At 36.5% G+C, this 12,537-nt stretch overlaps 1 protein-coding gene across 2 annotated transcripts in view; it reads left to right on the top strand.

Moving 5' to 3' along the window:
- Positions 1–1,709: 1,709 nt before the first annotated feature.
- The window catches only part of LOC146161262 (dynein beta chain, ciliary-like), a 56,310-nt gene continuing 45,482 nt past the window's right edge, over positions 1,710–12,537 (top strand). The window contains exons 1-25 of one of the 2 annotated variants that reach the window (XM_083383418.1): positions 1,710–1,732; positions 2,045–2,247; positions 2,320–2,438; positions 2,506–2,699; positions 3,104–3,275; positions 3,395–3,494; positions 3,786–3,874; positions 3,975–4,100; positions 4,330–4,473; positions 4,609–4,698; positions 4,855–5,022; positions 5,234–5,350; positions 5,439–5,575; positions 5,904–6,041; positions 6,208–6,276; positions 6,927–7,053; positions 7,747–7,893; positions 8,370–8,478; positions 8,615–8,718; positions 9,183–9,323; positions 9,670–9,807; positions 10,237–10,425; positions 10,870–11,007; positions 11,470–11,586; positions 12,100–12,243. In XM_083383418.1, coding sequence (XP_083239544.1) covers positions 1,710–1,732; positions 2,045–2,247; positions 2,320–2,438; positions 2,506–2,699; positions 3,104–3,275; positions 3,395–3,494; positions 3,786–3,874; positions 3,975–4,100; positions 4,330–4,473; positions 4,609–4,698; positions 4,855–5,022; positions 5,234–5,350; positions 5,439–5,575; positions 5,904–6,041; positions 6,208–6,276; positions 6,927–7,053; positions 7,747–7,893; positions 8,370–8,478; positions 8,615–8,718; positions 9,183–9,323; positions 9,670–9,807; positions 10,237–10,425; positions 10,870–11,007; positions 11,470–11,586; positions 12,100–12,243 — 3,243 coding nt within the window. Of the gene's footprint in view, positions 1,733–2,044; positions 2,248–2,319; positions 2,439–2,505; positions 2,700–3,103; positions 3,276–3,394; positions 3,495–3,785; positions 3,875–3,974; positions 4,101–4,329; positions 4,474–4,608; positions 4,699–4,854; positions 5,023–5,233; positions 5,351–5,438; positions 5,589–5,901; positions 6,042–6,207; positions 6,277–6,926; positions 7,054–7,746; positions 7,894–8,369; positions 8,479–8,614; positions 8,719–9,182; positions 9,324–9,669; positions 9,808–10,236; positions 10,426–10,869; positions 11,008–11,469; positions 11,587–12,099; positions 12,244–12,537 lie in introns of both variants that reach the window. The other variant, XM_083383417.1, reaches the window with a different exon arrangement.

Below are 12,537 nucleotides of genomic sequence, written 5' to 3'. Positions count from 1 at the left end.
ATTATTAAATAGCTTGATTTCACCACTAAATAAAAACAATAGATATTGTAACAAAGGCTAAAAATGAGGCTAAACTGGCCAATGAGGACAATCCATAAGACGAATGTAAGTAATAAAAATACGCCAGTATCCGAGAAACTTTAATCAGGCAAGCAAGCAAATATATTATTTTCCAAAACTGCTATTACTCATTTTTTTGAAAACTACTGAATAGGAGAACACATTGCGAATTTTAGTCCGTTCTGTTCAACGATGTAAATACATTAGGTTTAAAAAACATCGCTTTAATCACTGGCAGTGATAAGACCAGTGATCCGTAAAACTAGTTTTGTCGCGGCCCAAAATACTTTTTTCATAGCTATTGAACGCCCACCACTAAAAACAGGGAAAGATCCATTTTTTTAATGACGTCGAAAGTTACGTAAAAAAAATCTTAAAAACACATGTTGTTTTTATGTAGCTAAATTGCAGTCTAATCGCGCGTAGCGCGAAAAAAAAAGCATTTTTTCTTTCAAGTTAGCAAAACTTTAATTAAAAGGATACGTAAAACATAAGGTATATTAAATAAAGACGAATATTGCTTGAAAAGGCATTTATAGTATACAGATAAAGTAGAGGACATGTGGTGCAACAATGAGCCAAGATAAAAACTCATAGCCGCATTAACTTAGCACAGTACACTGAATGTACGACAAAATGACGCGACCCACAACTATATGATAAACAAAGGGTAAACTATTAAACATAGCTCGCGGCCCGCAAATCATGGCTCAATTGCCTACATTTCAAATTTTATTTTCCGACAAGGCAAAAGACAATATCCCATTAGGAAACATTCGACAACACTATGGCATTGCATTGGCTACGTTGGGCTTTTGAAAAAGGACGAGCCCTCGAGAATTCAAGTGCCGGCAGGGACTCTTGACAATCGATTCAACTGGGACGTCAATCTCATTTGGAAAACTTTCACCCACTGAACGCTCTCCTTACTCCAGGGGTACGACCGGGACTACAGGGTGTACAACGCTTTGTGCCTCTATAGAAGCTGCAATTCACTTGAAAATAACCCAAAAGATTTTATTTGCGCACTAACCATTTTATTAGATCAATCCGTTTTTTATTTGCAAAAGGGTGCAATGAAGACACAGGCGGCATTCCATAATTGCGCTACGAAACCTTACCTAAAAGTTTATTTACATGTTCTAATTACCTAAACCAACATTACTAAAGTTTAGGCTAGTACTGTTTTTTGGGGGTCCCATAAAAATACCCGGTAAATAATTTCTTTGCTAAGACCCTGTCCTACTGGCCTGGCCAGACCACTCCATGATGAGGGCACTTTACCGAATACTTTCAAAAGAAATCCGAGACAGATGCTCGACTAAATCCTTTTTTGGTGTAATGCGGTAGCTAAATAGAGAAGAGTGGCGACTTCAATATTCAAGTAGATGTTACTGATTTTGCTGTTTTCACTTGCAGTTGTCGCTAAGTAGGCAGAAGTAACTGGCCTTTGTTTACATGCCTTAGTCATAAGTAAGATTTGTTACTCTTTTGTTACGTCACTGAGGTTTATTGTTGTCGAATGCAGGCGAAACTTTCAAAACAATAAACAATTCAGGCGATATCGCTGGTAAGTGAACGTCGCGGCAACTTTGCCTTGAGTTGAAAGCAGCTTTTGCGCTGTTCCGCCTTGGGCCAGGAAAGAAAAGATGGCCGAAGTTACGGATCAAAGGTATAGTTCCCTGTTTAAAACTTACTAAACGAAAATAAACATCTTGATTTAAAGTTTAAGCAATTAACACTGGAATATATGAGCATAATGGTTCAAGATTTTAGTTACACTTAGACTGAATTTTAAAGCTTTACAGAAATAGCTTTATTTTAAACGTTTTAAATATCTCTTTATTCTTTTTAACTTTAAAATGCTACCTAATTCTGCATGGGCCTTGATACTTATTCTACATTTAACACTTGGAGTAATTTTACATTACTATTGAAACAACATAAGACAGTTTAAGTAGTAAGGCAACGTTTTTTTGTAAAGATGGGACTATCTGCAAAGCAAAACGTTAAAGACGCTCAATTTGAAAGTCGACAAATGGAACAAGATGATTCAACAGGAGGAGTTACAAATACTCATTCAGGAATTTCTGGACAAGGCCGACGTTCCCGGTTTGGTGATTTACGCTTCACCTAGCGGACAGCTTTCTCCCAGCTACGATTTTCCGACTAGTTTAAAACAAAAAGGTTGGTCTTTAACTTTTTTTACAACTTTTGTATTCCTTTAGAGTTTAATTAAACTAAACATTATTTCTTTAGGGACGTACTTTGTGAAAAAGGAAAAGACAGCTGTCACCGCAAATACCATACGAACAGTGGTATTTGTCGGCGACGTTTCCCAAATACCACTACAACATATGTCTCCTATGATTGAGGAGGTAGGTAGTTTAAAATATTTTGTTAATATTTTAACGCGATTATGGTGATAAACAAATTTGTACTCAGATGCTGTCTCACTTGCTTTCAAACGACGGCAATCACCAACGCTGGCCGGTGGTGGTGTCGGATGACGTATTGAGGCACGTCCACAAACTGAAGAGCAACGTTTACGTGGTGGCTGGCCATGTCAAGGGTAAAACCCTACTTCCTTTGCCGGTCGGCTCAGAGAAGCTTGAAGGCGAAAAGTGCAGCGACCAAAGGTTCGTTTTTCAATTGGAATATTTCATAAAAAAAAAAATCTTTTACCTGTAACATATTAAAAAACATTTTAGGCTGGGTAAGCTGGAATAATTTACTTGTATGAATAGCATTGCTAAATATTGGCCGAACGTAAAAAAGTTTGGAATTTGTGTTGAGTTTTCGCGACAGCGGTGTTTTCCCTTAAAGTAAACTCGGTATTGCAATGCAGGACTGGTCTTTTTTTTATTAAACCTACGCAAAAAAATAGAAAGACGGACCAGAATAAAAAATAGCACCGATCAAGAACATAACAGTTAAGCAATATAACAAAGCATTGTCAACACAAGTTCCAAACAGGAGAGTTACAGAATTGTTTTGTAAAGTAATTAAAAGTTTTGAAGAGATCCAAGATGTAATTCCACAGGACTGTTCTTCACGCCATCGAGACGGTGGTTATCGATTGGAGCCACCAGGTGCGCGATGTACTTAAGCAGGACTCGGCCCAGGCTTTGCTTGAGGGGCTCAATCCAGGGCCCAACGTCGAGATTTCGTTTTGGAATTCAAAATGTGTGAATTTGGAATGCATCTACGTTCAGGTAACTTTTAGAGTTGCGTACTTTGTAAGTGTAAAGTGTGTTACTAATGATACTATTTTAGGATATGAAGATTAAACATTTTGTGCTTTTTAATTTACATACAAATTGTTTTTTCACAGCTAAAGCGACCGAAAGTACAGAAAATGGCCAAAATTCTGGAGCTGTCAGGTAGCAGCTACTACCCTGCTCTCCGAGATATCTTTACTGATGTAGTTGCAGGTACAATGCTGGCAAACAATTCTATCAGATGCAAAATGTATTTATTTATGTGAAAATAACTAGTATTTGTAGTTCCTATGTATATTAGTTTTGATAGATAACTGTTTCGTCTGTCAGATTTTAATATATTGTCCATAAGTGTTTAGCAATATAAAATTCTGTTCTTTCATGGTTTACCAGCTATCGGAGAGTAAACCTGTACCCTCAAGTCTGTTAATATATTGCTTATATGATCAGATATTACACCATACTGTTTGGCTGTCTAAAATAAATTGACATATTTTTGTTTAGCCTTGCGAGAAGCTCGTGACATTCAAATGCATTTGAGACCACTCCAAACATTTTTGGATGACCTAGAACAATGTGACTTTGGTGAAGAGGCAAGCTTACCACCATGCTTATGAATTATTTAAAACATTTTGTACATAATGTTGTTAAATCGATTGTTTTTATTAATTGTTAATATATATATAATTTTAGGCCATTCCCAAGTTAAACCCTCTGCTTCATGTAATCTGCCTCATCTGGTCCAGGTCTACCCACTACAACACCCCTGTGCGCATCATTGTCCTATTGAGGGAAATGTGTAACTATCTTATTGAAGTGGTATGTACACACTTACAGTTTGCCCTTGAGTTCATAGGTTAGCAAATAGTAATTGAATATTGGTTAATAAGTGTAAATACAATTAGATTTGAATTTTTTTAGTTTAAATGCTAGATAAATGGTACCTACGTTTCCAGGTGAGGAGAGTTATGCAAACATGTTTACCAAATAAATCAGTTTGTTTGCAAAGTTTAAAAAGATATATATGCACATAATTAGTTTTTTGTAGTCATGCACATATCTGTCACCTGAGGACCTGCTTAAGGGAGAGTTAGACGAGACTGTGGATCGGGTCAAGAGTGCATTAAAAGTTCTACATGCATTCAAAGAGAGCTTTAATCTACATAAGAAAACAATTGACAAGTTTTTCGAAGTATGCTATTTTGTTTTATTTTAACTATATATTGACTTTATGCCGGAAATGTTGTAATGAATTTCCATGTTAAGCAATATTGTGTGATACAGTTGAAAATTTATGTCTTATAGGAGCTTAACAATTTGTTTTCAGGACAAATCTAAAGTTAGAAGATGGAATTTTGCACCAGACCTTGTGTTCTCACGCATGGATAGATATATTGAAAGACTTGACATTGTAATGGTAAGAAATGATTATATACATAAAATGTTAGCAACCATTATGCACTATATTCCAAAACCTCATTTTTATTTCTTTCATACACATTACACAACAGTCACAGTGTTGTCAAATGCATTATAAAAAATACATTGTTTTCTCAACATGCTGTTTTGGTAGAAATTCTTTCAAAGAAGCCAAGAGTTTATGAAACTTGAAAAAATTGAGTTTGGTGGAGTGAAAGGTCGTGTGCTCAGCCAACTTGTACTTAATATATTTGATGTATTTCAAGATATCTACAAGGTTTTTGGAGAGCGCACTTACAATCCACTGGACCCAGAAGATTCGGTAAATCACATTTGTGTTAAATAAATAACCACCTAATTAATCTTTGGGAAATACCAATACAAACAAGTTAAATGAAGTTTTTTGTCCTTTGTGTTGTTAAACGTAGTTGAACAAATAAAAATAAATTTATTAGTTTTAACTGTCTTGTAAGTACCAAGAAAACACTACTTTACTTTAGAACTTAACAAAAACATATTGCTATCTACTTCAGGCATTTGTGGAAGACTTTGAATGTTTCACAGAAAAGTTATCAGATTTGGAACGTCAACTTGCAAACATCATTTGCCAAGGATTTGATGACTGCTCTGACATGGCTTCTATTTTTAAGGTTAAAGAAAACAAAAACCCTGTTTTTCTCTATTTAGTTGTTAAGGTTAAAGTTAATACCGACTTTAAATTTGAATTTGGTCCAACAGATGCTGAATATATTTGGCAGTCTTCTAGATAGGCCAATCATCAAAGCAGATTTTGACCATAAATATTCACAACTGTTGGACAAGTTTAATCAGAGTCTTGACATATCAAAAAGGGTGTTTGATGAGCATGTTGACGAGTCTTCCAATCAGGTATGTTTACTGTTTTTGAAATGCATTGCTTAAAAAAAGCTTTATCTTTGTTACACCGATAGCTTCACCATAGCTTGGGAAGAAAAACATAGCCTTTGGAAGAAAATAACATAGCTTTTGGTAGAAATCATTTAAAGGGTTTTTTAAACAACATAGACATGGGATTTGTTAGCTGCTTATATTTATAAACTAACAAAAAAAACTTATTTTCTGTGCAATTACCAATAACAAAATGACACTATATCGACGGATTTATTACTAGCTATTAACTTTATTATTAGCTAGTTATTTTGACTGTTTACCTGCCTTGCAGAGCTGCGACGATTCACCAAATGTTCTACGACCCTGTATTCACAAGAACCAGCCTCCTGTTGCCGGACAGTTGAAGTGGGCCCAGGAGCTGAGAGAGTCCATCAGTTGGCCGGTCGAATGCTTCACTTTCATCAAACACCCGTGAGAGTTTATTGCTTTGTACAATTGCTCAGCGTACTGTGAGTTACGTGTTCAACCTGCGTCTTGATTTCCTCCGCAATTTCATTTGGAATCGTTAAAAAAATGAAAAATCCACCTCGACTTGAATGATTTTGCAATTTACACAGCGTTTAATTTTGCGTTCAAGGTGCATGAAGTCCGAAGAGGCGGATGCGGTTTTCGCGAAACACCAGCAGATGCTCAAACTGATAAAGGAGTAAGTAAACGCTTTCGTTTTGGTAAAATTAGTGTTTAAAGTATAGGTTGTATTCTTTAAAGCAGTGCTCTTCAACGTTTTTTGGTTTGGTTAACCGTTAGTGTTGTTGTGACGAACTCATTCACCCTGTTTAAAGGTAAACTGAGGTAAAAGCAATATAAAAAATCATTATGAATATCAATAATTATCACGTCAATTAAAACGAGCGGAGGTGCTGAAGTTTTACACACTGTAGGTGAGAGTTTGGTTATGGCTGCATGTGGTTGCGAGTATTATTGCATGTCAAAAGACAGCATTTAAACAAACTTAAGAAGTCAAATATTAATGGTTCATTAAAAGTTTGTGATGCACCCTTGTATACCTTTTCGTACGGCTGCACCCCATGTATATTTTGCACTGCTCTAAAGATTTATTTATGTCGAAGTGAAATCTGTTTTGCCCAATTCGATTAGTATGGCTTGTGTCGCTGCCACGTCTTCTTTTTGTGAATATTTTTTTACGAAAGAAAAATAAACTGTTTTATTTGTTGCCTACTCACTGGACGGGTTTTTCCTTGTTTAGCTTAGGCATGGATGTACGTTTGAACCGCTCCGAATATTAGGTTCGAGTAAAAGTGGCAAAAATGGTTTAAATAACGACTTTTCTTGCAGGTACGAGGCGAAGATTTACGAGCAGTGGACCAGCGGCGTAGAAGAAGCTTGCAAGTTCAACCTCGGTCAACCGCTTATAAGCCGAAATCCGGATACCCAGCTCATCACAGTCAACTTTGACCCGCAGGTTTGCTGTGGGGCGATCTGGATTATCTGTGTATTTGGCAACATTGATTTTAATGCCATCGCAGTCTTGCAAATTGAAATTTGATACCTAGGTAAAAGTAGTGCCGTAATTTGGAACTATACTTTGAGCATTGCTAATTTCAAATAGCGGAGCTTTTTCACACGTTTGGCATTTCTTAAAAGTAACCTTCTGGCTGGCAAACATATTTTTTACCGAAATCTGACACCAAAGTCTGCGATATAGACGCCAAAAAGCTATTTTTTATTGTAACAAGAGATAGTTTACTCCAGATGACGTTTGGCGTGGTTTTGGGCAACAGTTTACGCCAAAGATCATTGGCGGTAAGGTCTGAAATGCAACCGGGCCTGCTGGTATCACCATATTTCATCGAGATTTTATTTGGATTTTTTGCAGCTTACTTCTAAAATCAACGTACAAAGTATTCTCATGTTTTTGCGACCCTTTCATTAAAGCGTGTGACAATTGTAAACTTCGGGCTCTAAATATAGGCTTAAAGTTGTCTAATTAGGCTGGCAAGAATCCAAATCAAAAAGCGTCCCCGCGCGTTTTCAGTGAAGCGGCGTAAATGTGCGTCGGTTTAAGTGTACTGGATCACTTACCTCTCTTAAGTAAAGAGGTTCAGTGTCACAAAATTAATAGGCACCGACTTAACGTGATTGCTTGTCGACGCAGCTGGTGGCGGTGCTGCGCGAGGTGCGCTATCTCAAGTACCAGAATCGCATTGACATTCCCGAAGTGGCAACGAAGCTTTACGCCAAAAACGACATGTTCAGGATGTACGTCGCCAACCTCAATCTCACGGTGGCCTGGTACAACCAGGTATAGCGCATACGCAATTGAGTTGATATAATTAGTTACGCATATCTCTGGAGAGCTATCAAGCTATTCCTATAACATTATGATTAATTAATTTTCACCCCTATAACTTACATGTAAGCTGTCCGATAATATCGGATAGGAACCGATGCCCAAGTGGTAGTATTGGCACTCGTCCGATATTAGGGTGATATCGATTCCGATCCGATGGCAAAACAAAATTAAGTATTGATTTGCGATGAACCACACTGATTCTATACTTTGAAAAATAGATTTATCAAAAAGAAGTTGGTTAACAACTCGAGGTAAACAAACTTTTTAAAGGTAAAGCAATTTTTGTCTTAGAAACGTGTAAAATATACGTTTAAACTTTTGAAAAATACGTTTAAACATTTGATATTTTTTCCTTCCGTATCGGACATCCCTACTTGCATGTAACCGTTTTTTTGATAAATTGAAAGTAATATTATACCTGTAAGATTCGCAACAATGTATTGGATGTTGAATCTCCGTTGATCGAGGGACAGTTAAGAGAGATCGACGACATCATTGCGCAAGCCGAGACCAGTCTTTGCTGGAAATCTCCCGGTAAATATCCCTCATCCATCTCATTAAACTTCTCAATATGGTTATTTTGTAATGTAATGTCAGCCTGTGATTTACTAAAAATTGCACTGGGTGCCTTATATGAGAACAAGAGATCTAATCCCTTATTTCGATACAGAGATATGGACCTACATTCAAGCCACCAGAGACAAAGTCAACGATCTCCAGATACGCGTACAGAAGACCAAGCGTAATGTGGAGCTAATCGAAAGCATAATGAAGGTATATATAAAAGGGTAAATTAAGACCATGGCGGCGTTAACGTTATCTGTGACCCGCAGAACTACCCTTCATTTATAGTGATGCCTCTACTTGTTGTATTATACTCGTTTCTAGTACCACTAGGCGTTTTTGCTACCTATAATTATAATAACCTATATATATATACTCAAAAATTTTAAAATATACAGTAAACGCTATTTAAAAAAATATTTAAAGAATAATGAACAAAAATCAGCACGGTAGTTTATAACCTGATGTGTTTAGCGGGCGAAAAGTTTGAAAATAATATTACTCATTGTTTATTTCCTTCGATTTTTTTTTAGATTGTTCGCCATGATTACACTATTCTAAACTTGTTCTGTCACGTTCTTAACTTGCTTTAGTTTCCCATTTTTAGTGTTTTTTTCCAATTCTACATTTTTTTGTATGATTTTATTGATTTCTAATTCACGTTTCTAATGCAGACTTGGACCGAAACCCCATTGTTCGAGCGAAAACAGTCGAATCCCGCCGCGCTACTGAACCTGGAGGACAGAAAAGATCGACTCGCGAAACGTTACGCGACGATAACTGCAGACGGCGAACGCATTCATAAGTGCATTCGGGTAAATGCTCACAATGAAGCTAAAATTGTCATATTTAGATTGATTTAGTGTTTATAAGGATTTAAACTGGCGGTTTCTGACAAGGTAATTTGTGAATTTGTGGACCGATCTTTTAACTTTGAGTTAAGGCCTTTACTGCTGTAAGATACAAATATTTTCTTTTTTCCTGTTTGTAGTTGGACAAAAAAGTTTAACGAAAGATCGAAACAGTTTCTGCCGTAATTTAGAAGCGTTTATCACTTATATTGTTTTGCTATAGCCGTTACAGAATCTTAAGTGAATCAATGTTTTTTATCTGAAAAATATTTTGTTTTACCAGCGTTAATACAAGCATTTATTTGCACAGGAAAATTTGGAATATTTCGGTGCCGATCCAGACACGGAAATTTGGCAAGCCTACATCAGCTACATCGACGATATGGTCGTAGACGGATTTTTCAACTGCATTTATTGTTCTCTCAATTATTTTATTGAGAACACCGAGGTGAGAAGAGATGTACATAAGAACAAAAAATAACTCAGATAAGGTTACGGAAAATATGTTAAAGTTGTACGTAATTAAGGTTAACACTTGGTTATATGGCAAGTTAGACTGAAGAGTTAAAGTTGAACTAAAATGCTTTCACTAGTATGTTTATAAATCTAGGTATAATAAAATATCAGAGTGTGTAATATGTAATAAAATGCAAAAATTATTATTACCTAGAAGTATTAAAATTGTAAAGAAATATGCATGATTGACAAGTGATAAACGTTTTATGAATATTTGCTACTGTTTTGCAGTTACTGGTAAAAACTCGTTGATTTTTTTATTTAGGTTTGACCAACACATACCCTTCAAAGGTTATCTACGTTAGGGTATATCGATCGTCCATGAGGTATTATTGTACAAATGTACACCTTGCTTTTGCAGACTGACGTCCAGCCCTTGTTTATCGCCGAGCTCGAGTTGCAAGCTCCTGAGATGATTTTCCGCCCTTCGTTGGTCGAAGGAACCCAAGACGGATTCCTAGAACTGATCGAAGGACTTTTGGAGGACATCTACCAAATGAGCTCTCTGATGCCTCGAGTGGCGCCGTTGGATGCGCCGCCACACTACCTGGTAAATAAAGCGCTTGTTTATATAAGTACAAATATATATGGCAAACATTCTATATATAGAATCCAATCGACGCACGATAATGTATTGACAAAATTCTTACTTAAACCAAAGGAACATTTTAATCGTCTGCCCTAAACAAGTTCGGACGGCCGTGAGTTAAAACGCACTGTCTATGTGTGATTTTTGGTTCCCGTAGACATTATGTAATTTTGCAAAGCGTCTATTTATAGACATTGGGTTAAGCATAAACGAGTTTTAGAGTAGACTCACGGACATGGTAACTTACTCCTCCGCTCTAAACAGTTCAAAATCTCACAAAGATAAATCTTCCCTACAAAATATCTGTATCTCAATATCATGGACGGCTTTTTTTTAATTCACAAAAAATGTGTCTCTGGTGATATATCAGGTAACGCCGGCATTTATTGCCTATATTTTTGCCAGACCGACATGGAAGATATCGACGACCTCGTAAACATGAAGAACGATCTGGTGCGTCGCGTACGTGACGTAGCTGATAAGGCCATGTCCTACTCGCAAGGCTTCCTCGAGTACGGAAATCTGTGGACCGACGACCGTCAGGTAAACTTTTAGAGAAGTTAAAAAACCTTAAAAAAATGACATCAGATGCTGTTTTTGAACGCTGAATAGCAAAGCTTAGTGTGAGCCTTTTGATTTATTATTTTTTAATGTTCGTTTGTATGCTTGTTTTAGGCTTTTCTGTAAAGCCTGGTTATTATTCTGAAGTTAGGGCAAAATGTAGTAGTTTCCTAAAAATGTCGGAAAACAATTGTGAACTATTTGCTTGAATCAAGTATCTGAAAGATAATTCTCTTTTAGTTAACCATTCTTAAAAGGAATTTAATCCCTTTATTGAGAGAGCCACTGTGCAATCGAAACTTTATAAGTCAACGTGCAAACTTATCTAATTAAAACAAAACGAACGTGCAGTACTAAGGGTTTGTTACTTTTTCTATATAAAACTATTGTTTGCTGATTCGAAATCCACCCTTAATAACGCGAACCCATGCTGTCTTGTTGCAGGAGTTCATGCGGCAGTTCCTCACCTACGGCCACATACTTACATCAGAGGAACTTGAGGCACACGCCGAGGACGGGGTGCCTGAGACGCCGCCAACACTTGCTCAGTTCAAAGAGCAGGTGATTACGTTGTTCATTGGAAGTAAAACACACATAAGATATTCTTTTTATTTGATCGTCACAGGGTAAAAGTCAACACAACCTTTGGACATTGCATATTGTGCTCCGGTCATGTTTCTCACTTGCTCAAACAAAACTTTTTTGTATTTAGACAAAATAAACCAATAAGGAGTAATTTTGTATTTTTTTGGTTTAGAATACAAAGACACATCCACATGTGACAATCTATTTGTTGATCTTTAATGGGTAAAAGTGAACAAGCATTTTTAATAAAAATGAACATTGAACAACCTCGGTATTAAATATTATATATTGTAATTCAATCTGGTTAATTGCCATACTTTTCTTACACCTAATTAAACGAATCAAATAAATATATTTGTCTGGTGAATTCGTTCCAGGTTAACATATAGCAAGCCTTGCAGCATATCAGAAAAAAACATATACCTGGTTCTAAAAAAATTCATTGACGTTTTGTATTTGACATTTTTTTACGACTGTTTGTCGTTTTAGATCGATTCCTACGAGCATCAGTACCAGGTGATCAGCAACGTGAACCCAACCCAAGTGTTCGACTCGTGGTTTCTGGTTCAAATCAAGCCCTTCAAGCAGGGACTCCTCAACACAGTCAAGCGCTGGAGCTACATGTTCAAGGAGGTTCGTTTAACTTGAAGAGAGTCTTAAAACTCTTAAACTTGATGGAACCCTTCGAAAACATTTCGGTCCCGTTCGGTGACAATTAGAATTCGTTGATCAGTTTGCTATAGGCCAGGGTTTTTTTTGTTTGCGTAGAGCAGGGTCGGCATGATTTTTTTTAGAGATGACGTCTTTAATTGACATTATAAAACGAATAAATCAAAAATGGTCAAAAATTTTAAATTGAAATGGAATCTAAATACATTCAAGGAGAAGACGCTAAATCTTTTTTTTTTTACATATTATATTTTATTT

Source organism: Ascidiella aspersa, chromosome 3, assembly GCF_963924565.1.
Source record: "Ascidiella aspersa chromosome 3, kaAscAspe10.2, whole genome shotgun sequence".
Classification (NCBI taxonomy): Eukaryota; Metazoa; Chordata; class Ascidiacea; order Phlebobranchia; family Ascidiidae; genus Ascidiella; species Ascidiella aspersa.
The sequence above is the reverse complement of the archived record's forward strand: the minus strand, read 5'-3'. Positions and strand labels throughout refer to the sequence as shown.